The following is a 23,037-nucleotide window of genomic DNA, read 5'->3' on the forward strand; positions in this document are numbered from 1 at the left end:
ATCTGAAATTCGACTTCGATAAAGGTGTCGGCGAGCTCTAAGCAGAGACCATGGCGCGGATCTTTTTTTCATGGTATACCCAACGGACCTATGGTTCACTACAGGAGCGCAACTCGGTCGGGCTATTCTTTGCTCCGCGGGAATTTTTGATTAAAGTTTAATTTACAGGTACGGCTCCTGGCGGACTTTAAAACGAGATTTTTCATACTCCCACTCTACCGCCGCGCTTGCTTATCGTTATTCCGGAAAAAGCCAAGCGCGATGACGTCTGTAAATATTATCAGTGCATAAGCATATCGCAAAAGTGCATTACACGCAACCACGGATATTTTTAGATATATGTATTTGCATATCACTTCAAAGCAGCTATGAACTTTAAAGTAACGTAATTTCATATAACGTGTAATACTCAATCAAATAATTCTATACATTTATTATAAAATCGTGAAAATACACTTTCGACAATCGATGATAATTTTGAATGAAATTTGAATATATATTTGCGAAATCGCGTGATCACCTAAATCGTGCTTTAAAATAAAGACTAAATTTCATGTTCAACCAAGTTATCATTATTTTTTTTAATTGAAATCCATTCTAGGAATTGTGCGGGAAAGAACAATTTTACTGAGCTACTAGCATCCAAAAATTTAGCTAAATACAGATCAGAAAATAATTTCATTTTGGAGCATCAAAATAATTATGTAGGACGTCCAAATCTAAACAATGTTGCCGCAAATAGTTTTGACATTTTTGTAATTAAGTTAAACATCCGATACACATTTTTTAAATGTTTAACATAATTATTTTAACATCTGTATTTCAGCAAAATTATTCTTTCCGCGTACATACGTCTATTAAAGTTCATCGTTAATCGTGCGGAACATTTAGGTAACGTTACTACGTAAATGTGCTGTACTTTTGAACAAGCTCTTCGTGTGTTAAGAAAACGTAATAAACTCGATGTGAAAAAATGGCCTTGACACTCTCCGAATGAGTTTCGGCCGATATTATCGTATAAGTTTCGCCTCTTAAATTGGTTTCGCAGCACAAACTTTATCGTGTAGCGCGAATCCGCGAGTGACCCAGAAGAGGGAAAGGTATTTAGAAGGTATACACGTCTACGATAGCACAGCAAACTACGGCGTTTGCCAATTAACGATACTCAAACTTTGCGCTCAAAAAACTCGGCCGGTGTTACTCGAGATTTAATTGCAGCGGCGCTTTATCTAGACGGTTCAGAAAGCGGTTCTTCTCTCGAGCGATGCGATATCTTCGATCGCGAATCAGTCTGTACAAGACCGCGGGTTCACATCCAAGATTACGTAGTAACGTGCGAATTACGGACACGCGAGAATTTGAACGTCGGACGGATAAAATACGGGCTTTAGGAGCCTCGCAAAAAGATCCCACACGCGTTAAAATTTTTCCTCCTCTTTTCTCTTGCGTTCTTCCCCATTCTTTCTCCCGCACTTTTTTTTCGCCCCCTTGCACGTCGCGATGCCCGGCGCACGCGCGCTTAATAAAATGAATATCGCCCTCCAAGGATAACCGCGCGCTAACGCGAGGCGGAGGCCCGGCACGAAATTAAAAGCAAAACGCGGTGGAGAACGCGATATTTCAGGAACAGACCCATGGGTAATTGCGCGAAGTAAATTCGAAGCGGAGGCAGTGCCGGCGGGCCGCGAGTTAGCACGCGAGAGCGTGAAAAAGAGCGACGCGAGCGCGTAAATAATAATTGCCGGTCGTCTATGCAATTCCGTTCGCGTCTAATTAACATGAGATCCGGTTAGGTCAACGAGAATAACGGCGGGCGATTAAACGGGAAGGAGAGGTCGGGAATACTCCATGTCGCGGAATATTCCATCCGATAACTATAACTGAGTCTTTTTATTTGTACCGTATAACTTAACAGCCTCGTTTCTTCCAAGCTAAACTTCTGGCTTTAATAAGCAATTGCAGATATAATTCATGCAAGGAATGCACAATTAAAGCACAATTTTTGCTTATTCACGAAAAAAAAAATACATTTTTATTAGCGCAGCTAATTATAGTTTGCTAAAATTGTGTTTAACGCTGCAAAAGAATTTGCCGTTGCTCTTATTACGTCGGTTTCTCAGCAAACTATACTTGGCTGCTGTGATCGTATCAAGTATAAATTGAAATTTGCTATTCCGGCTAACAGATGTAGCCGGTCGCAACAAATCGGTCATCTGAGAGTAAATGGCAGCAACGCCGACAGATGAAGTATCTCTCGTAAGTGAGACAGCGAAAATAGAATAAAAGGCGCAGCGTTATGAGATTTTTCGCTCTTGTTCTGAAGCAGGCTCTATTCCGTAAAAGGATTCCTCGAAGTCAAAGCTCTAAAATTGGACTCTAAGACGAAAGTGAAATAAAATGAACTTGGACAGCGCAATTTCGATTGTGTCTACTTAAAAATTAATTCACGAACTTTATAATCGGATCCGCAATGGCGCCTACAATATTATTAGAAACACCGAAACTTGTGATATTAGAGTTAATGGTTGCAACGTGTGTGCTACCATAGCCATTCATCGCAGCACACCCAAAGTTACAAGTATATAAATGTTGGTTGTAATTTCTCACTCGACAATGTAACTGTTGCATAACACACTTGTTATATGTGTAACAATTACATTGTTGTGAGTGGGAAATTACAATTGACATTTGTATAACTGTAACTTTGTGTTCGCTGGGATTGAAGTATCTGGCCGCAACTAAATTTTTGCGATTCTTAAAGACTAATTAAATTAAATTGTGTTGCTTAAGTTTCAGCTACTTTATATATGTTGCAACTGAAATTTGACTCCCACACGCAGATTTTTGCTGCCGCAACAAATCTTTTTTTTCCCCCGTGTTTATTTTATTTCCCTTTAATTATAATCGATTGTAATAAATTAGATCCGACGTGAAATGTGTGTCATATCGTTGCGGACTAACTGAAGTTTCGTATTAGCATAGGAATGCATTGTGCATATCTCTTTCAAATAACATGGGCGTGCATACATCGCGTTATCCCTGAAGAGTCTGACCTAAAATACGAGACAGGTCAGAATTGCGGGCGCCGCAATGGTTCACGGTAACAGCCGTATTATGAAGACCGTACGATACGCATTTTCAGACCGTGCGGCTGAATCAGCGATTACCGTTCGGGAAAATAATATGTCGTTTCTCCGGCGTACCTGTCTGTTAATACGTGTGCACACGCGTGTTTACCCTCGCGCACCGTATGCTACGGCGCATTAATGACGTTTCGAGATAACACGCTCGCTTCGAAGTCTCGGCGCATAGAAACGAAATGCGGTACGTACATTTCGCTGTGTGTGCATGCACTCTTTTTGTGTGTATATGTCTTGCTGCGGAATTGGAGTCGTCGCCAAAATCCCGGCGTGAATGGCGAAGCGAGCACTTTGTCCAGAATTAGGACGAGAAACGACCGAAATACGATGGGTATAATAGGCGATATTTAATAATTATTGGTATCCTTAATTTTAGCATGAGCGAGAAAAGATTAATTAATCAAACGCGTTGTATCGGGAGAAATGTGAATAGAAAAGAGTTAAATAATTTAGATAAACTACACTGTTTTGTATCTGATCGTACGCGTGTGGATATATATCGGGAAAAAATGTTTTGATATTCTTTCGATATTTTTTTGAATTTTCATAATTCTGACAAGCCCGTTGTGCTGTACGAAATTTGATTCAGCTTCATTATGATTGCTTTGCTATCACGAAAAAATATTGCGCGTTATTTACTGCGAACGAGGCATCGTTATCGCTCCACTGCGCGATTTTTCGCGCAAAATGCAAGTACAAATATTATATACAACCGCACGAGTACGGCAATATATTACGGTTAACACCAGAAACAATAGCTTCCTTGTCTCGTAGACGTAGATAACGGTATTTCTGTTAACACACAATCGATACCCGATACATCACAGTAGTACAGAAAATAATAACCGATTGCTCTTTCAAACGATATTGTTGTTTTTTTCTCTTTTCTCTCTCTCTCTCTTTCTCTTTCTCTCTTCACGCACAATGCAATGGTAACTTTTACAACCGTCGTGCTTTTTCACTCGAAAAAACACGAATGCGCACGATACCGTCAAATCTAACGCTAAAACACGTACTCACGCATTTGTCGTGTATTCCAACAGCGCGTTCATCCCGTTTGAGATACATATATATGCGGATGAAGATAACTCTGCTATCCGTGTGAAGATCGGGAGCGAAGGAGAGGGCGGGAATGGAGGGGACGGATTGGCGGGAGGGGACAGAGAACATCATGCGGATATATTGATTTTTTGTTACAAATAGAAACGCGGGACAGACGGCATAGATAGAATGATACCAATCAAGGCATTGTTGCTATAACGCGATTGTTGGATATGAAATTTCAGAATGCAACGCCCGTGTCGCCGGATGCAATTCGGCCGTTCAGGTTTCAATCAGGCTACGTCGTTTTCGGCCAGAAATCCGGCGAACGCTATCGCCGCTCTTGCGCCGTAGAATTTGCGAGTCCGCATTTGCTTAAAATCCATTTTAGACAATTCACTCGCGACTTGCCGGATCTGGGACAAATGATATATATATAATTTGATACTTGGCAGAAGAGAGGATTAATAAAATACGAACGTGTCCCGCCCGTTCGCGGTGGTAATGCGAACGCGAGAGATGTGCGTAGTAAACTGACTGATTTAATAATCGTAATCCATGATTCAAGACTTCAATTATACATGTAATCGCGGGTGTACGTGAAATTTTGCAATACCGCACACTAGATTTGACATCCAACGCGACGTTTCTTTTATCCGCTAATTTTCTTTCTCTCTCGCTTTTTCCGCTTTTTCTTTCGTTATCCGTCGCATATCACACCGCGTTCGACGTATCCCTCCTCCCTTCATACATTACTCGCATATTATACGTCGCGGAATACTTTCCAATTGAATTTTCACGTGATCCTTTTACATGATGTATGTATGCGAGACCCATCATAATTTCTCACTTTGACAAATGCAAGCGAACCGATCTGACACGAGATGACCCTCTTTCTATTGATAAAGTGCCGCTTATAATAATGACGGATAGGGGATTCCTCCTCGTCAAACGTCAAGAGCACCATCGTCCTGCCTGTCTTCGATCTATCTCTCCGCTCTTCGTTCCCGGCGTTTGTTTGACAGTCGTTCGAAATCTCATGGTTCGTCCGCATCTCGTTCAATACCTCTTTTTAACGTCAACGGATAAACGCAATGACGAAAATAACGACATATCGACATGTCGTGCGTTAACGCACGTACCCGTGGACATTTATGGTGGTTATTAACGCGATAAGAGAAAATAAGGGTATGAAAATGGCTATAATGCCAAAATCCTCAGCAAATATTTACGATATGGTGAATCGGAAAATTTGTCGAGATTTTCTTTTCCTACGTACGAGATAATTTGTAATCGCCACTTTAGGTTTATAATCCGATTAAAATTAAATTCGTAAACGCATTTAAACTCCACGAATAGAAATGAATAAGCGGTAAAATTAATATTTTGTTAAAAAAAGAAATTAAAACCAAGTTGTTATAAATTGCGGCGAATCAAGCTCTTATTTTTTTATTTACATAATTTGATATGCAAATGGGTCAAGTAAACACAGCAATGTAAGTAATTCTTGAGCATGAATAAAAATGTAATCATCCTGGTTTCAAATAGTTGTACGCAGATGAAGTCTGAAATATTTATTCCATATTTTTTTTTCATCAATTTGGTACTTACAAAAACTACAGGATTTACATCTATATATTTATTTTTCTAATCATATTCTCAGTTCGTTACAAATGCTGCCGCATACCGCTTCTATCAGTTTTGCATTTTTTTTCTATTTTGGAAAACAATATTTATGCGTTACAAATACAAACTTGTCGCTGGATAGGAAAAACAAAACCACTAATTCGATCGAAAAAAATTTTATTTCGACAACTGTCGTTATAGCACATGATTTTACCGTACATGTGGGTTTATGACAGCGTATCGCACACACGCGCTCTTTCTCTCGACTCCCTTTCGTTCGCCAACAATTCCCGTCTTGAACGGTATATTCTGCTTCTATTATGTATACCTTCAAAAAAGTGCGTAATCTTGGAAATATAGATACGCCTATGCCCTCTAAAACGGTCGCAATCGTACGCGCGCCCTTTCTCCTCTCCTCTCCTCCTCCTCCTCCTCCTTCTCCTCCTCCTCCTCCTCCTCCTCCTCCTCCTCTCGTTATACTCGTAAAATAAAAGAAATATTTTTATATACCTTTTCTCGTTTATTTTTCTTATATATTCGTCGTCATACACCGCGCCATTAGACGGATTCTTTCTGCGACACTAAATTACACATTTGTACATCGTTAACATCCTTAAAAGTGGTTGCCCCCTTTGGCGGGCACGTCTTAAGGGTCGTAAACTAGGTCCGATTCCTTTATAACTTACACGCGAGCACTCGGTCTACAGGCAAATGCACACGCATACCTTACATACGCATATACAACGCACACGAACACATGTACAACACGCGCGCACGCAGGGTGTATTATTATAATAAACGTTCTCTGCTCACTTTTCGAGGTTGCCAACGACGCCCGATCGCTTCCGCCCTGACGACAAGAATTTAATATTAATTCGGTAACTGAGTTTCCTTCGAGCTGTGACGTCTTGAAAAACTACTTACGCGTAAGGATATGTAACGATATGTGTGAGTGTGTAAACATGTTGATATATGAACGCATTGATATGTGAACGTGTGAACATGTGGGGGATATGTGGGGAATGTATGAAAATTTCCAAGCTCGAAGAAAGAGAGAGATTTTTACATTTCGTCAAATCTAAAGACTCTGTAAAACAATCTCGTTGGCAACTCCATCATTTTCCCGCGATTTTCGAGAGATTTACGTTTCCTCCTTTCATCCGGTTTTCAGGTTACATCTGATGTGTCGCGAACGGTACGTAGTGTACGTACAAGTATATGTGATGTCTCTTCGGACGGAGCGCATATGTACGCGATACTATTGTTTCAAACAATAGCTTGTAGACGCCGACGACGTCCTATTATCTTTAAAACTGAAATTTTTATTGTCCGCAATAGAAGCGTAGATATGCGCTCAGCGCTTTAAAACTACGATAAAAAATGTAAAATTGATCGAGAGGGGCTATAGAAAAAAGAACTTGGGTATCGCATATGTACGAATAATGTCTATTCCCAGTAATAAGGATGACGCATATGTATAACGGATGTGTTACCGCACGGGTTATTAACGGAGCCAACAACCTGTAGCGAGGATTTTTCGCAGGATTCGCGTGTTCGAGCCGTCCGTTGGAGGCGGACGTTAAAGAGTTACTCATTAATGTTATTACTAGCGTTAACACGGAGCACATAGCCGGTTACGAGTCAACGCGGCAACGCGGTTTGTTACGCTCGGTCTAATTGTACAAAGTGCAGCTTTTAAGGCCGAGGTCGACGCGTTACGCCGATGCGTATCTCTGAGCCCTTCCTCGTGCTCAGGATTGCCAGATTTCTCCCCCTCGAAATACCAGGAACTACATAGTTTACGTGAAGACAAATCTCGTATTCTATAAATAAGGGCGTTGCTCTCTCTCTTTCTCTCTGTTCTACTTTCATTACGTTTCTAGTTCAATTTTTTTTTTTTGCATTCTTGTCGCAAACGTTTTGAAACGTAACCGTAAGATTTCAGAAATCAAATTAGATTTCGAAAATTTGCGATAGAACGTTATTGAAACCTAGAGCGCAGCACCGCGTACATAAAAATCTCTGGCAACCCTATTCATACCTGAGTACTTGTATCAGAAATTCATTCAGTTACTTCCATCCAAAAATACATCGTACCTTCGTGAACGTTATTTATGTAACAACTGGTTATTTATAAATAGATTACATTAGATATATTTCCAGATATCTGTATAATTCTCTTTTTTAACAAATTGGAGAGAATAACGTCAATCACGAACGAAATAAACTCTTGACCCGTGGTTACACATCTGGCAGTCACGTGTATGTATATGTGTCTGTGTGTGTGTGTGTGTGTGTTTAAAATTGATTTGAAGTATGTTAAGACGATTGCGATTTTAAGAGCGCAAGTTGTCCTTATAACGTTCTTAAAAAAGACTAAGATATGCGTTCTTATTTTTAAAATTCAATACCACCCCCTCCCTTTTTTTTGCTTTTAATTTCCGTCTGTCTAGATTTTCTCTGATTAAGTAAAAAGAGAGAACGTCGGATTAGAAGTTAATCTCGCTACTTCAACCGGGTACAAAATTAACAACGTGGCGCGCTATTATAGTGTAACGATAATTAATTTACCGCGCGTACTTCGAGGTTGTAGAAAACACTTATCACTCACACCTGGTTGTATGTGCCAAGTCACTGCGAGATAAATATCATCCCTTTTATTTGCCGTGTCCATCTCTGCCTCATGTCATTATTATCGGGTGCCGTAGACAATTCACAATCGGTTTTCTTGCATTACTTTGCTCGTCATCACCACGAAAGTCGTCGTACATTATTGTCTATGTACAAAACTTGACGAAATCCAGTAAAATTAACATTTTGTCTTTCAAGACTCTACTCCTTTTCTCTCGCTCTCTCTCTCTCTCTCTCTTTCTCTCTCTTTCACTCTCACACATGCACTTGTCCTGTTAGCGCTTTAATTTAAAATACTTCTCGGTCGATTGGTAGTTACTACGATTTATTGCTGCCAATTGTTAAGACAGATGGTACTCATTTGTTACGTCACGGTACAACAACGGGAAATACCATTGAATGCTGTATATATTCCAATAATAATGACTCGTAACAACTGATGCGAACTTTGGCCTAGACAATAAAGCTATACGGCCAGTCCCGGCCACATCAATAAGAAACATTAAAACATTATAACAATTTTATAAACTCTAGTTAAAAATATTTATGATATAAGGTACACATATATAGCTATAAAATTCATCTGATTTATATTCTTTTTTTCTTCTCAAGGGCTCGGAATGCCTCGTTTTGCGCCCAAAATATTCTAAATCCGCCGCTGCGTAACATTATGTTAATACGTCTATACTGTTCCGAAAGTACGAAGATTCGAGGTGTGTGTAAATTTTATGAAGACCCAGCGTCGAACGTCGCGGTCGCGAAAGCATATTTTCACGCTGGGAGCGAAGGACGGGCTTCTCCCAGCGAGCGAAATTACCTTAAGAAATGCGAAAATATGTGCACAGGGTTGTTTACGCTCGTCTCGCGTAGAGACCTCCTCCTTCTTTTCTCGGCAGTGTTTTAAATATAGTTTCCCGTAAAAATATGCAAACACGTAACCACGTTATTAATACAATTACAAGAATTGGGACGTCTGCGTCATCCAAGTGGTTGTAAAAGAGAAGGAAAAGTGTCACGTGTTTTAAATTTAAAACACGCCTTTCCTTTATAAATCGAATGATATCGATGGATGAATACGAAACTTTTGATCACAAATTAATTTTGATTGAGTTTTACGTTGTCAAAGCTTGGATTAAAAGCATAATTACATATTAAAAGTTAAACTAGCTTTATATAACTAATGTTTATTCATATTTCATTAGCGTTAAATGTATTTTAATTTATTCTAAGCCGTTGTTGTGTATGTCACAGTATTAAGTTAATCGATGGTAAATTATAGAAAATGTCATAATAAAACTTTAACGTCCGATATCGTGTGCAAAATAGCACGTGAAAATGCTCAACACAATTTGAATAAATTATTCGGTAAGTTATTCTCATTAACAAATAAAATCGTGATGCCTGTGTAGAACAGGCATTTCGTGTATACGACGAAAGTTTCGTTTCGCGCAATATCGCACGTCACGTATCAATAATTAATTGCGCAATTATTTATTTTGCAAAGGCGGGAGAATAAGGAGCGTCTCTTTCTCTTTCTCTCTCTCTCTCTCTCTTTCTGCACTGACTCTGATCAATAATTCAAGAAAGTGAAAACCAAAGTCAGTGGTGAGGTGAAACAGCATTATTCCGAGTGTACTTGCTAAGTTTTATTATTGAGTCATTCTCAGAGCGCAAAACTTTGCGAAGGGAGCAACCAATGAGGATCACTCTTGGTTCCGCGATCACCGGGGACTGACTACTAACGAAAGTGATTCTCGCAGAATAAAATCTCGAATCGAATGCTAGAGTTCGGAACATTTGTCATTTCCTGCACGATAGCGTACACGGACTTATGACGCGCGCCTATTTCATTATATATATTAATTCTTTACAACGTAATCTGTATCGTGCTCCAGTTTTATAAACGATTAGTATGTACTTGTACTTCCACGTGGCAGTATTGCGTTTGTGTAATTTCCTGGCGAGCTGACTCGTTAAATTGCTCTGTCCAGGTGTTGTTAGCAAAATTTTTGTTAAACAGCCTTGTGTAACTTTGGTCAAATAACATTGTGACGTCATCGCGCGATCGACCACACCCCGAAAATTCGCACTTTGATTTTGACAGTAAATCGCAATTAATCGCGTTTCTCCGATCGATGTGTTTAGCGCGTGCTGAGTTTTGCACAGGTTCTAGACCTCACGTGCCCTACAGTGCGCCGCTATAGACAGCGAGTGTGCTATCGCTGCGTATGTTGAACCGACATGTGGCGGTTGCGGCGCTCGGCGTTGTGTGCCACGTCGATCGAGAGGTATATATAAAAAAAACTCGTAGAAATCAGATATAAAGGCTCACTTTGCACGCAACAGTTGACTCTCGGCTACTTTGAGCGATCGACATGCCGGTATATACGCGAGAACGCTCGAGAGCACATTTTAAACATTTTAAACACGTAGATAAGAATCGATGGAAAGGAGAATGGTGACATTTTCGTTAGTCCGCCTTTCGTAATTTTATGAACTGCAAGTGCCACGCGATTGAGGACGACTCCGAGTTCGAGGATATAAATGCGCAACGACGCGACGTTCGCGAAGCGGAAAAATTCGCGGACTTGTATATCGTACGATTTTTTTCGAGCATCACGTATATACATATAAGCGAAACTGCACGTAGAAGTTTCAAACGAAATTTTTTTCGAGGACGAATTCGGTTCGCGTAGATTAACGAGCGGATCGCTACGAATCATATAGGTAGGATTGGGTAACCGGCGCATTCCTCAAATCGAAATTGTTACGGAACGAAAATTTCCGAGGGAAAAATAAAAAGGGAGGGAGGGAAAAACCGATTATTCGTAATTCGTTTACTCGGATAAGATAGCAATTAAAATCGTGGACAAACAAATAAATGAAGAGATAGAGACGGTACTCCGATAGTTATGTCGAAATTCTAAAAATGGATCGCCAGCGTAGACGCGGAGAGTTTTTTCCTTTCACACGTACGTACCACATCAGCTCACATCCGTGTGAGAAGAATTGTAACCGAACGGCGGCCAGGTCGTTTCAAAGCGACGTAACTGTTGTCACACACTTTACATGCCCTATGAACTTTTTCCACGTCGCCGGTTAATTACCACGACTTTTAATTACAGGCAACGGAAAATAGAAATTGTCCGCGGATAAAGAAGTTCCGTAATCCCTGCAACTTGCCCTTAAAATATTCAGTACAATCGTACTGGGGCTCGCGCGGTCAACGTTATTTGCTTGCACGTCACGCGTATGTCGTCTATTCGTTCCCTTTTCTCTAGATAGAACTAATGCAAAAGTCCGAGTGAGATCAGTCCTGTGTATGCACGCGACATATCGTCCGGAGCGGTCGCGAACGCTATTTCCGGAACGTTGTGTATTTTATTTTTATTTTTATTCTTTTTTTTTCGATATGACGGATACGGCTTCGAGATCATTGAGCAGAGAAAAACCAGTCGTTCCGCGCGATGCGTTATAAAATAATCGGTGATAAACGCAAAGCGGCGAATCGCGCGCGCGTGCTCGCGTTATGTCGGCCGCGTGCTCTTTTGACAAACGCGTACGCGCAAAACACGGGTACACATGCACATCCACACTCATCCACATACACGCACGCACACGGGTACACGCTTATATACGGCATACAAAATGAACGCACGTCGACACACTTTAGATGACGATCGAACGAAAACTCGCGACTGGCGTTTTGACTTATCGGTCAGATCGGATTAGTTTGCCTTCTTGCAGGGGTAAAAAAAATATCTCCGGGACAAATTGGTGCCTGAGGAAATGGCTCGTAACGTTTGATTAAATCGTCGGTTGCCGCAAAAACGTGAGCTTTTTTTGTTGCAGATAAATTCTAAGGAAAGTAATTATTTTTTTTATTCTTTCCCAGAAAAAAAAGACAGCGTACTAAATTTGAAAATATGACGCGTGGTATGAAAAAAAATAACACGTAATAAACAAAAAAAAACCCTATAAAAACCCTAAAGTAAGAATCCCATAAAAAAAGAATAGCCAATAAAAATCTGTTTATGAATTGAAAAATATGATAATACGCGATCAAGAGTTTTTCTATTGCTGCGAAGATTTTACAACGTATTTTACGATTGTAAGCTTATAATCGGAGGCACATTGCTTACTGATAATTTTGTCGAACACATGCGCACATACATACATACACATTCAATAGTTTTTCTGTGAAACGATCATTCGACCTATGATGGAAAATTACCCCTGTAAAAGCATAGTAATCCGACTTGACAGTACTCGGTGGAATGCAATGGGTCGACAGAGTCTCACTTACGTAAGACACCAACGTCTGGCATAAGCCAACTAATCAATCGCGAAATCCTGCTTTAATGATTGAGCAATAGTATACATTCGCTCGCGATTGACTTAGGGGGGCCTTGTCACGCAGTCTTATGTAATCGATTCCAGTGGCTCCCGTTGTGCAAGAAGAAGAAAGCGTTCGAGACTCGCATGTACTCTGGACTCACAGCTCACGTGCTCGCAAATGGCACTCAATTAATGTTGAAGAAGCCTTAAGCTTTAATATCAGACGTCATCAATATATTATTGATTGAAACCGTTATATATTTGTGCAACCATTGTTGTTGTATGAATTTAATATGGTACACATTATCTTCAACGCGCACCGATATAAATATTAAAATAAACGGCAAAATTGTTGCTACGATATATTGGCAATTACCGCTAAATTTAATATTAAATAAAATAAGGAATTCAATCAGGCCGCGTTCGGAATGAAATCGTAATTGAGAAATAAATTTGTATCAGTTAAAAGCGTGGCGAATTTAATATAGGATACTCGAGAAAAATTGATAATATCCGCGCCAAGAGGCCGCGATTGCGATCGAATCGGGGAACCGTGCGGTCGTGGATATGGATCCAGAGTAGCATCCGGCCGCCATATCCCTTGCTCGATCGTTCTCGCGAGGCTTCGTCTCGGATACGAGAGCCACTCGGACCGGCCACTCGAAGCAACAATATAGGCTCGTCGGTCCGTAATCGTGAGAGTTTGTCGACTGAAGCTTCGAGGGAATATCCCGATGTTGACTCAACGAGACTACCCTCGCGTATTCTCCTAATTGAGAACGCGCCATTTTGCCGCCAGCGCGAGTTTCCCCATCCCACCGAATAAATAATTCCGTCGTGAATCTATTCTCATTTCTTTTTGTTTTTTTTCTTCCCCCCCCCCTTCTCTCTTTTTCTTCCTTTCTTTCATCGAATTGACTAGAAAAAATCCGCGAGAGATAGATACTCCGTAGCTTAAGCGTCGTTTCTCTCTTCCTATGCAACTCTACGCGTCATCCCCGCGTCATCGAAAACGTGCACTGTCAGTATTCGTGCTCGCCGTTTATCGTCCTAAGGGGAGCGACTAACGCATTTTTAACCCGGGAGATTTCAGCCTCCCGACTGACCCAAACCGCCTTTGGCTTAGCCGTTATACAAATGTATTACCCGTCGATATTGTGCTGCACGACCGCCCAGACAATGACGTGGCCGGTGTAGCGTATCGTCGTCACTTCCTCGTCCCTGACGATCGGTGCACGTTGTGTGTATGCACTTTCTGTATGCACTCCGTGTGCGCGAGACGTCACCTTGCGGTTGATGCGATCGACCGATCTTTCATTGCTGCGTTACACAGAATGTTTCCAGAGGAAAGGCCAATATTTTGAAAGATAATAGTGTCAATCGTTGCGAGTATAAGATAATCTTAATGAACGTGTATTTAAATTTGGGTTCTCATCGAGTTTGCAATTGCGATTCTCTCACGAGATTTTGTGAACTTGAGGATGCTTAAAGATAATTTCGGCACACGTTTAAAAACTCTAATTCGTAAAGTCTTATTATCAGTTGTGACATTTACGTACTCTTAAATACAAAACTTTCGCAAAGAAGAGAGTAGCTCTTCCAAATTAGTCAGAGATACGAGCAACGACGGACATAGTCATCTTTCGAACGTTGACCTTTTTTTTTTTCGGGATATCCTGTACAAGTTAACATTGCCGATATCGAACACTGGAGGCAATCCTCGTGACACGTACAAACGAAACCGAACGTCTGCCAACTGGCTGGTTGCACCACAGGCATCACGCACAAGACATCTCTAACTGTGTCATTAAATTGCCGCCTCGACGAGTTGCACCACTACAAACGCTCGTTCGCGACGAATACGGGCACTGGTGGTTCCTTGAAAGAGCCTAATCGTCGTTTTTTGCCATGTCGCCTTGCTAACTCGAGCAGATCGTGTCAATCGCGATGACCCTTACCACCAGTCAACCATGTGTGAATCAGTTGATTCGCGTCGAGCGCGATATCAACGATCCTCGGTGGCCACGATGTCAGTCTCTCGCAGTAACGATCCGCGCGTTCATCGACCTCTTGAAAACTACCTGCATACGCCTAGCGATTCGATTCGCGTACTTTAAGTTATGGCAGTCTTGGGGGGTGGGCTGCTCGCGCCTTGTCTATGGTTCCGTGCAATTGTACCATACCTTTGCGAATGCAGGGTGCTATCGCACTCGCTGACACTTGAATGGTACCTAGTTGGATGCGAAACTGTACAATGCCGTATCTTCGATCACTGTACCGTAGCAAACGCGATCGCGAGCATAACGTTTTCATCCAGTAGCGAAGAGTGTAGTAGTCAGAGCACAACAATAATGGCGCGTCATCATCGCACTGACGCGATCACACTTATACGCGAGATTCGTCCGACACATTTTTACTCCTGTTCACTACCGCCCGTCCGGCACTCGCGAGGACAACTCTTTTGTTTTGTCTCTCCTTCATTCCTCTCTTAGCAGTCGGTGTCGTCCTCCTGGTGCCGTCTACGTAGCTCCAAATAACGGTGCCGGGCGTCGCAGTAATGAAGTAGCGGTACCTAGACGTCGGTGCCGGTGCCCTCCTGATAACCCTCGTCGGGCGAGCTGCGCGTGGAACCCAGGACGCGTTTCAGCGCCGAAACCGGCGGCAGCACCGGGACGCCCTTCTGCCAGACTCTCATTTGCTTCGCGCCTGGTGGAAACTGCTCGACGACCGGTGCGACCACCGCGAGCTGCTCCTTCGACGGGTACGCGTTCGTCGAGACGGCGGCGGACGTCCTGCCGCAGCTGTCCCTCGCCTCCCACAGGCAGCTGGTGTAGAGCATCTTGCCGGCGTCGTCCAACGCTTGGACGCGGCCGTAATCGGCGACGCCGTAAGGCGTGATGTCCTCGGTGGAGCCGCGCCGAGTGTCCCTAATGAGATCCGGATTATCGATCGGCATCAAGGACGTCGTCGACGAGAAACACCCGGCGCCCGGTATCGCCGCCACCACGGGCTGATTCTGATCGTCGAAACGGCTGATCGTGCTGTACTCGCTCTCCTGCACCACGGCCGCGTGCGGTCTCTGCACGTAGCTCAGATGCAACGACGCGGGTGGTTTCGACTCCAGCGCGAACGACGTCGTCTCGATCTCCTCGTGTTTCCTGCGAGTGGTCGAGGTCGCGGACGGCGGGTTGTTGTCGCCACCGCCGCCTCCGCCACCGTTGCCGCCACCACTACCTCCGCCACCGCCGCCGCCACCGCCGCCACCACCGTTGCCGATACCATCGCTGGACGCCGCTTCCATCGGCGCCGACGATTTTACGTCCTTCAGCGGCATTCTACGCAGACGAACAAACAGCACGAGAATGATGAGCAGGATGAAGAGTATGAGCACGACCAACGCGGCGGATATGCCCGCGATCTGGCCCGAGCCTAAGGTCGACATGCCCGCCGTCCTCAGGGACACGTGCAGGGTGAAGTTTGCCTCGACGCTGCCAGCGGGATTCTCGGCGACGCAATAGAACTCGCTGGAATCCGCCTCCTGTGCGTTAGTGAGGATGAGCGTGCTCCGCTTCCTGAATTGGCCCTCCTCGAAGATGAGGATCTTTTGGTGGCTGCTAAAGGCCGAGTGATTGGTCAGCTGCCGACCGTTCCAATACCACTTGACCTTTGCGGGTGGTATCGCGCTCACGCGACACACGATACTGGCGTTCTCGCCGATGGTGGCCTCGGCGTAACGGCTGGCTATCAGCAAGACCGGCCGGCAGGCAAAGTCATCGATATCAAGGTCGGTGAAGGCACGATTGAGCAACTGCTGGGGCCCGTGACACACGGGCGCCACGATGGTCGGCAGATTATGCTTCACCAGCCACATCTTCATCTCGCGTAGATGACAATCGCAAATCCACGGATTATCGTGCAGCTCGATGCTGGTGAGTTTGCTGAGTGGATCGAAGGTGCCCGAATGCAGAGTGGACAGTCCATTGTTGCTCAGCTTGAGACTCTCGAGCATTTCCAGTCCCCGAAAGCCTTTGGCCTCGATCTCGCCGAGCTGCGTGTGCGACAGATCGAGCTTCACCAGATTCAGGGTGTTCTTGAACGTGTGCGAGCGGATCCGCTTGATCGGGTTGTACGCGAGCACCAGATCGCGCAGGAATGGCGTGTCGCCGAAGCTCGAGCTCGGCACCGCGGCCAGCAGATTGTTGCTGAGATCGAGCTCGACGAGATTCGTCAGGCCGGCCAGTGCCTTGCCATCGATCCGATCGATACGGCACTCACGCAGATAGAGACGCTGCAGATTCGTCAGCCGCACGTGTATAAATATGTTGTTCGGCAGGTGTCCGATGTTGTTGCCGCTCATATCCAGCACCTGGGTCTCCTGATCGATCCACTCCGGTATGCTGGTCAGGTCACGATTCACGCACTCCACCGTGCGCTTCCCGCTTTTCCACTTGCATGAACACTTGTCGGCGCAATTGTCGCTGGCTGCCACGCCGAGCACCGTCACCGCGTACAGCAGGAACACCGAGACCCCCATGATGGATCGTTATTGTCGCCGTCGTCGTCGTAGCGAACTTTCGGCGTCCCGCTCGACTCGGCTCGACTCGACTCTTCCTCCTCTTTTTCCCTCTGTGCCTCGCTTTCCCGACGACACTCGGGATTCGCGCACGTCGTCTCAACAACGACGACCGAGAAGCGTCTTCCGCGCGGGGAAGCCTCTCGGGACCGATCTTACGCCCATCCTTCTCCTTTTCGTCTTTTCGCACTCGTACCTCTTTCTTCCTTTCTACCTTCCGCCGTCCTCCCTCGCCTTCTCCTACTTGCGATTCTCCTTTTATCGGCCGCTGCTTCTTTCACACACCTCGAAATTTATACGGAGCCGCCCGCTCTTCGCGCGGAGTCCTCGTTGCGCACCGTGGCGAACTACGAGGAGAATCGAAAATGAACGGACCCGTCTCATCCATTCGCGAGTCTTTTCTCAGCACTCTTCGACGCGCTACACGGTGTTCGCGTATCCGCTACGTTCCTTCGTCCACGCTCCTCTTGGAGCAGCGCGCGCTCCGTCCGACGAGCCCAAACCACCGAGGACGTCCCCTCGGATTTTCGATCAGCCACTTCGTCGAGTATCCATTTGGTGGCGTCACACGTGCGCACACGCGACCAGCACATACGACGTCATCACTAGGCAGACGAGCAGGCGGACAGTTCCTCGACGTTGTCGTCGTCGTCGTCGTCGTTCTTACGTAAATCTGCGGCCATCAACGTGCATCACTCGCGTCGTCCCCGACGAGCAGCTCCTCGTCGCCTCCGCCACGCCGTATCGACTGTAACCGCACCACTACCACCAGCGACGGCACCACCACCGCTACCACCAGGCCACCACCGCCACCACTCACATCACCGACCACCGCCGCTACTACGGAAGCACCCCTGATACCCGAATTCTCACGAGGTGCCCCGTCGTGCTAGCCGAGCGTAACGCTGCTCTCGTTGCGGGGGCCAACGTACGAGGGTTCTCGAGCGTCTCCCCGATAGTATACCCCTTGTTCTCTCTTTCTCTCTCTTTCTCTCTTTCATCCACTCTGTGTATCTGTCAACGTCTCTCTCCCTCCCTCTCTCTCTCTCTCTCTCTTTACGCTTCTATCTATCGTTCACGCGCGCGCGCGCGTTTCCTTGCTCGAGGGAAAAAACGGCGACGGCGACGCCAGCGACGTTCGGCGTCGTCGTTGTTGAAATGCGAGACTGCGAAACTCCCGGCAGCGAAACAGAGAGACACCCTCTCGCGCGGCTTTCCTCTCCTCGTATCTTCATCTCGCGTCGTCCTCTCTCCGTCTCGCTCCGTCCGTCCGTCCGTCCGTACCCCGCTAACATCCCCGCGTTCCTACCCTCGCACCCTTTGACGCCCTCTCGCCCCCTTGCACACGCTGGGCCGCTCGGGAGGGAAAACGCCAACGCGAAGTAGGGCGCACCCTTCTTCCGTTCTAGCTACAGGGTGGTCGAAAGAACTCGAAGAACAGTAATGAAAGTATCAAAATAAATTCTTTGTTCGAAGAGATAAAGTCCAAATTGTTTAACGTTAAAAGCCTTAGGGAGTTTCAGAGATTAGAATTTTTTTTACAACGTCGTGATACTATGACGTTTGATAAACCATGAAGAAAAGTAATGAAATTTTCATCGATAACCAAGTGGAAAGTCGTTAGAGAAAATACCATTGCAATCTGAATTTTCTACGTCACCCCGTATACCAGACACATACACGTACACATCATCGTGATTCGAGTCTACACTACCCCTGCAATCGCGCGCGTACGTTCTCCAGCGTCCCGACGTCCACCCTTTCTCTCTCTCTTTCTCTCTCTCCCTCATTTTCTCTCTCCCATTCTCTCTCTTTCTCTTTCTGTCTCATTTCTCTCTCCCCCATGCCACCTACGGATACTCTCCCTGTAACAAATCCCCACTTCCAACCCCCGGCAGCGGTGGTCGGCTCGTGCGCCCTACACGCCGAGTCGAATCGGGAGCATTTCCACCCCCTACCAACGGTCGGGCAACCCCACCCTGGTCGCGGGGCGGGGGACACCTTCTATCCCTAAACGGGTATGACGGGGGGGCGCGCGCATATCGTAGTCGTCGCTATACTCGCTCTCTCTTTCCCCCGGATTCCCTCGTCCCCGTCACGAGAGCCTCGGCGCTTCGCGTCTCTTTATCCTCGAGAACTTTCTCCCCCGGTCTCCGCCACCCCGTTCTGCCGATCTCACCGCCGAATCCCGCACTCTCGACATATCGAATGCTACGTCACAGCGGGGAGATATACGGCTATTTCGCAAAGTGGTTAAATGCACTGCCAGATTACGGGGTGGAGGAGGGGGCGACGGTTCTGGCGCCCGGTGCTACCGTCGGCCCGACCGCGATATCGGCTACGGAATCGTAGAATTCCATCGTAGAATTCCGTCCGCGTGGCGAGCGAGATTCGTGGTCTCCTAAGATCCCGTATTCCGGTCGCATACTCGACGCTAAACGCGTGCCTGCCCGATTCTCGTACCGTACAAATAAGCGACGTTTCCTTGGGACATCGATTAATTTTAACGATAGTTCAATTGTCTCCTCCCATCTTCCTCGCCATTCGACGTTTAGAAAGAAACGAATAGAAGAGACTAGCGAATTATTGGAACAAGTCGCGAAAGATATAACATCTTGCGTGATGAGTTCATATAGAAGAAGCAATAGAGAGATAGATATTTTATTCATCATCATTCAGCGTAATTGAAAACATCCCCATTCTTTTGTATCTCCAGACTTAGGTAACACACCTTCAACTTGGGGTTAACGGACGTCCCAGGGATCGGTCCTAAAGCCCACACACTCCGATGGCCACGCTTAGTGCGCTAAATGTGGCGGCGAAGATAGAAGCAGGAATACGGGTCAGAGTATTTCTCGTTTCTTTATACCGTCGCCACCGCCGTCGTCTCTTCTTCCACAGCATTCTTGTATCCCTCTCCGTCGCTATCGTCGCATTGTCGTCGCCTATATATCCGAGCCGGGGGGATGTGTGTGGCATACGGACTCCCTCGACCGTACGAATCTCTCTTTCTCTTTTTCTCCCCCTTGCTCTTTTCTCCCCGTCTCCAGAGTCTCGACCCTGCAAACGACTCGTGGAAAAATAATTCAGAAAATGAGAGAGCCACGACCGTAGAAAGATAGGATCCGGCCGAAGGCTAGAGAGAGATGAAGAGGGAAAGAGAGAGAGAGAGAGAGACGGTGGTAAGGAGGGTCGGCTGGATTTGGCTACGCGGTGAGAAGAATGACACGTTAGCGGTGGTGGACGAGATGAAGGACTGATTCGTAGTATGTCGTGTACAAATTCTCCCTGAAGGACCTCTTAGACCTAATTGGCCGTCCGAATCGATATCTGCCCGTCCGTCGTCGGCGAAATTGCGACGGTACGTGTTCTTCTCTCTTTCTCTTTTGAGGAAAAAAAAGAGGGAGGGACGCGATTCAAAGTGACGAGAAAATAAATCTTACAGAATTGGTCCGGAAAAGGGTCGTAGAACTGCGCTTTCTTTCGTCGTTTCATTTAGTGTGCTTTATGAAAATAAATAGGATTGACCGTGTTGTTTTGTTTGTTTTCAAAATAGCGGTAAAATTGATATAAACGGTTTGAATCGCCGACCGCAACATAGCCGGATATAGGTATGCAAAAATATAGGTGTTCTGAAAGTTGATCGATTGACGAAAAAAATTTCAAACATAGGGTTAGCGGGGCTATGTCACAGCGGTTCTGACAATTAGTGCTGAATAATAAATTTTTAATTTTTTCTCTGGCTTATTCGGCTTATGCGTGCCGTATATTTGTTGGACTTGAAGAAACACATTCATGAAGCCGGCATACGTATTAAATATAATTATAATATTAATAAAAATAAAATTGATAAAAAATCAAAATTGTAATCAAATTCCTTTTGATATGTACAATACATTAATTAATTAATCAACATTGGCGGGAAAAATCTTTAAAGTCAATTATCTTAAAATTAAAGTTTAAAGCTTTATACGTTCTAGTTCAAGGTTTTCAAAATTTATATAAACTGAACACAACTATTTAAATATGTTAGATTTTGATAAAGTTAAATTAAAAATTTCATCATCCCTTCTAGATGGTATGAAAATAAGTCTTACTTTCCTCATTTTTCAAGCTTTACAGCGAAATTCGAAGAACAAATACAATCTGGTCACATGTATTTTCTATAAAATAATAAAGGATTGATTGTAAATAATTTCCTGCAATAAAACTGAGCCGATAAATAACAAAGATAAGCCGGGAAGAAATTAAATACGGAGAATGTGAAAATGCAAAAAGTGTGACATCGACTGTTGAAGGCTGGATCCGCGAGCATTAAGGGAGGATAAGGGAGAAAGAGAAAGAGTCGATAACGTGTCTTTGGACGCGATGCATCCGACGAGACGCCGCGGTGGCACGGCCGAACGACGCTATTTAAGCGACTACTTAAAATCAATAGCGGCCCACGTTTATATCGCGCCAAGGGTCTGACAGCATAATTCTTATGCCCTCTTCTCCGCCCACACTCTCCGAGCCACGTCGGCTTGTTCTCTACGCGGATTCTGCCCTCAGCAGATCCACCTCCTTTGAAAACCGCCGAGGATCGCGTGGAGCTGGAAAGGCTCACGATAACGGCAATAGTATCGAAATACGGATGTTTATCCGATGGTATTGAAGGATCGGTGTTTCATTTTCGATAGCGAATGCTTTTTACACTCTTTTGCTGATGACTCGAGATCGAAAAAGCAACCCTCCCCCCCGTATCTTATGTATATTATCTTTGCAATTTTTTTAAAATCAATTTTGGGAGCTATAAAATTGAATTAAAATTTTCTCATCCTGGATGCTATAAAAGCAAATCTCTTTCGTCATTTTCAAAGCTTTGTCAAAAAATTGAAAAAATATATACAAATCTGTCATACTCTTCTATGGCAATAATAAACTATTGATTGAATGATTTCTTGTAATAAAAAAAACAGTAATATTTTTACGAATAGTTCGTGTCGTTTACATTTGATTTGCTGTTGTATAATATTTTGGGAACGCTACCTGCTATTTAAAAATATTGGTGTTCTCGTTGAAATATTTCACTATCAAACTATTTTTTTTTAATCGTAACATCGATACCGAGAACAATACTAGTCTTGAGATGAAATAATATTTAATAATACACTTAAACGGTATTAATTTATCTCATAAATCGTACTAAATATTAAATATTAAGTAGTATTAAACGTGATTAGAGGAAAATGCATACTTCGTCTAGCGATAAATTAACGTGAGCCGCATTATAAGGAAGATACTTCGATATCTCCATGTAACGTTGCATTTGACATAATCCGCTTAAACGTGCATTAGCTGCAATAATCCTCGGATATACCTACAAAATATATTGCAAACTCTAACAATAAGTGTCCCTCTGCAGATGTTTCGAAATACGAGTAAATAATGAATGGACTTCACCAGTAACTTCGTTAGTGGCAAGATACACATACATCTACACAAAATAACCTCCTTCTCTTTTATGCACTGGATAATACATTCACTATATCAATTTGCAAACGATTGTATATTGAAACAGACCGGTGAACTTTTTAGCAGATTAATTAAAACAATACTCGATAAAAAGATGTTTTAGTAATTAGGAAAATTTCAAAATTTAAAATATAATTCACAACATAATCTCTAAAATTCACTTTATTTAATAAC

At 44.1% G+C, this 23,037-nt stretch overlaps 1 protein-coding gene across 1 annotated transcript; it reads right to left on the minus strand.

Moving 5' to 3' along the window:
- Nucleotides 1-5,967: 5,967 nt before the first annotated feature.
- Nucleotides 5,968-22,069, minus strand: LOC105200760 (leucine-rich repeat, immunoglobulin-like domain and transmembrane domain-containing protein 2). Its single transcript, XM_039459711.1, has one exon. It carries the CDS (start codon nt 17,308-17,310, stop codon nt 15,349-15,351), a length of 1,962 nt encoding a protein of 653 aa, XP_039315645.1. The 5' UTR covers nt 17,311-22,069; the 3' UTR covers nt 5,968-15,348.
- Nucleotides 22,070-23,037: the final 968 nt, after the last annotated feature.

Source organism: Solenopsis invicta, chromosome 2, assembly GCF_016802725.1.
Source record: "Solenopsis invicta isolate M01_SB chromosome 2, UNIL_Sinv_3.0, whole genome shotgun sequence".
Lineage (NCBI taxonomy): Eukaryota > Metazoa > Arthropoda > Insecta > Hymenoptera > Formicidae > Solenopsis > Solenopsis invicta.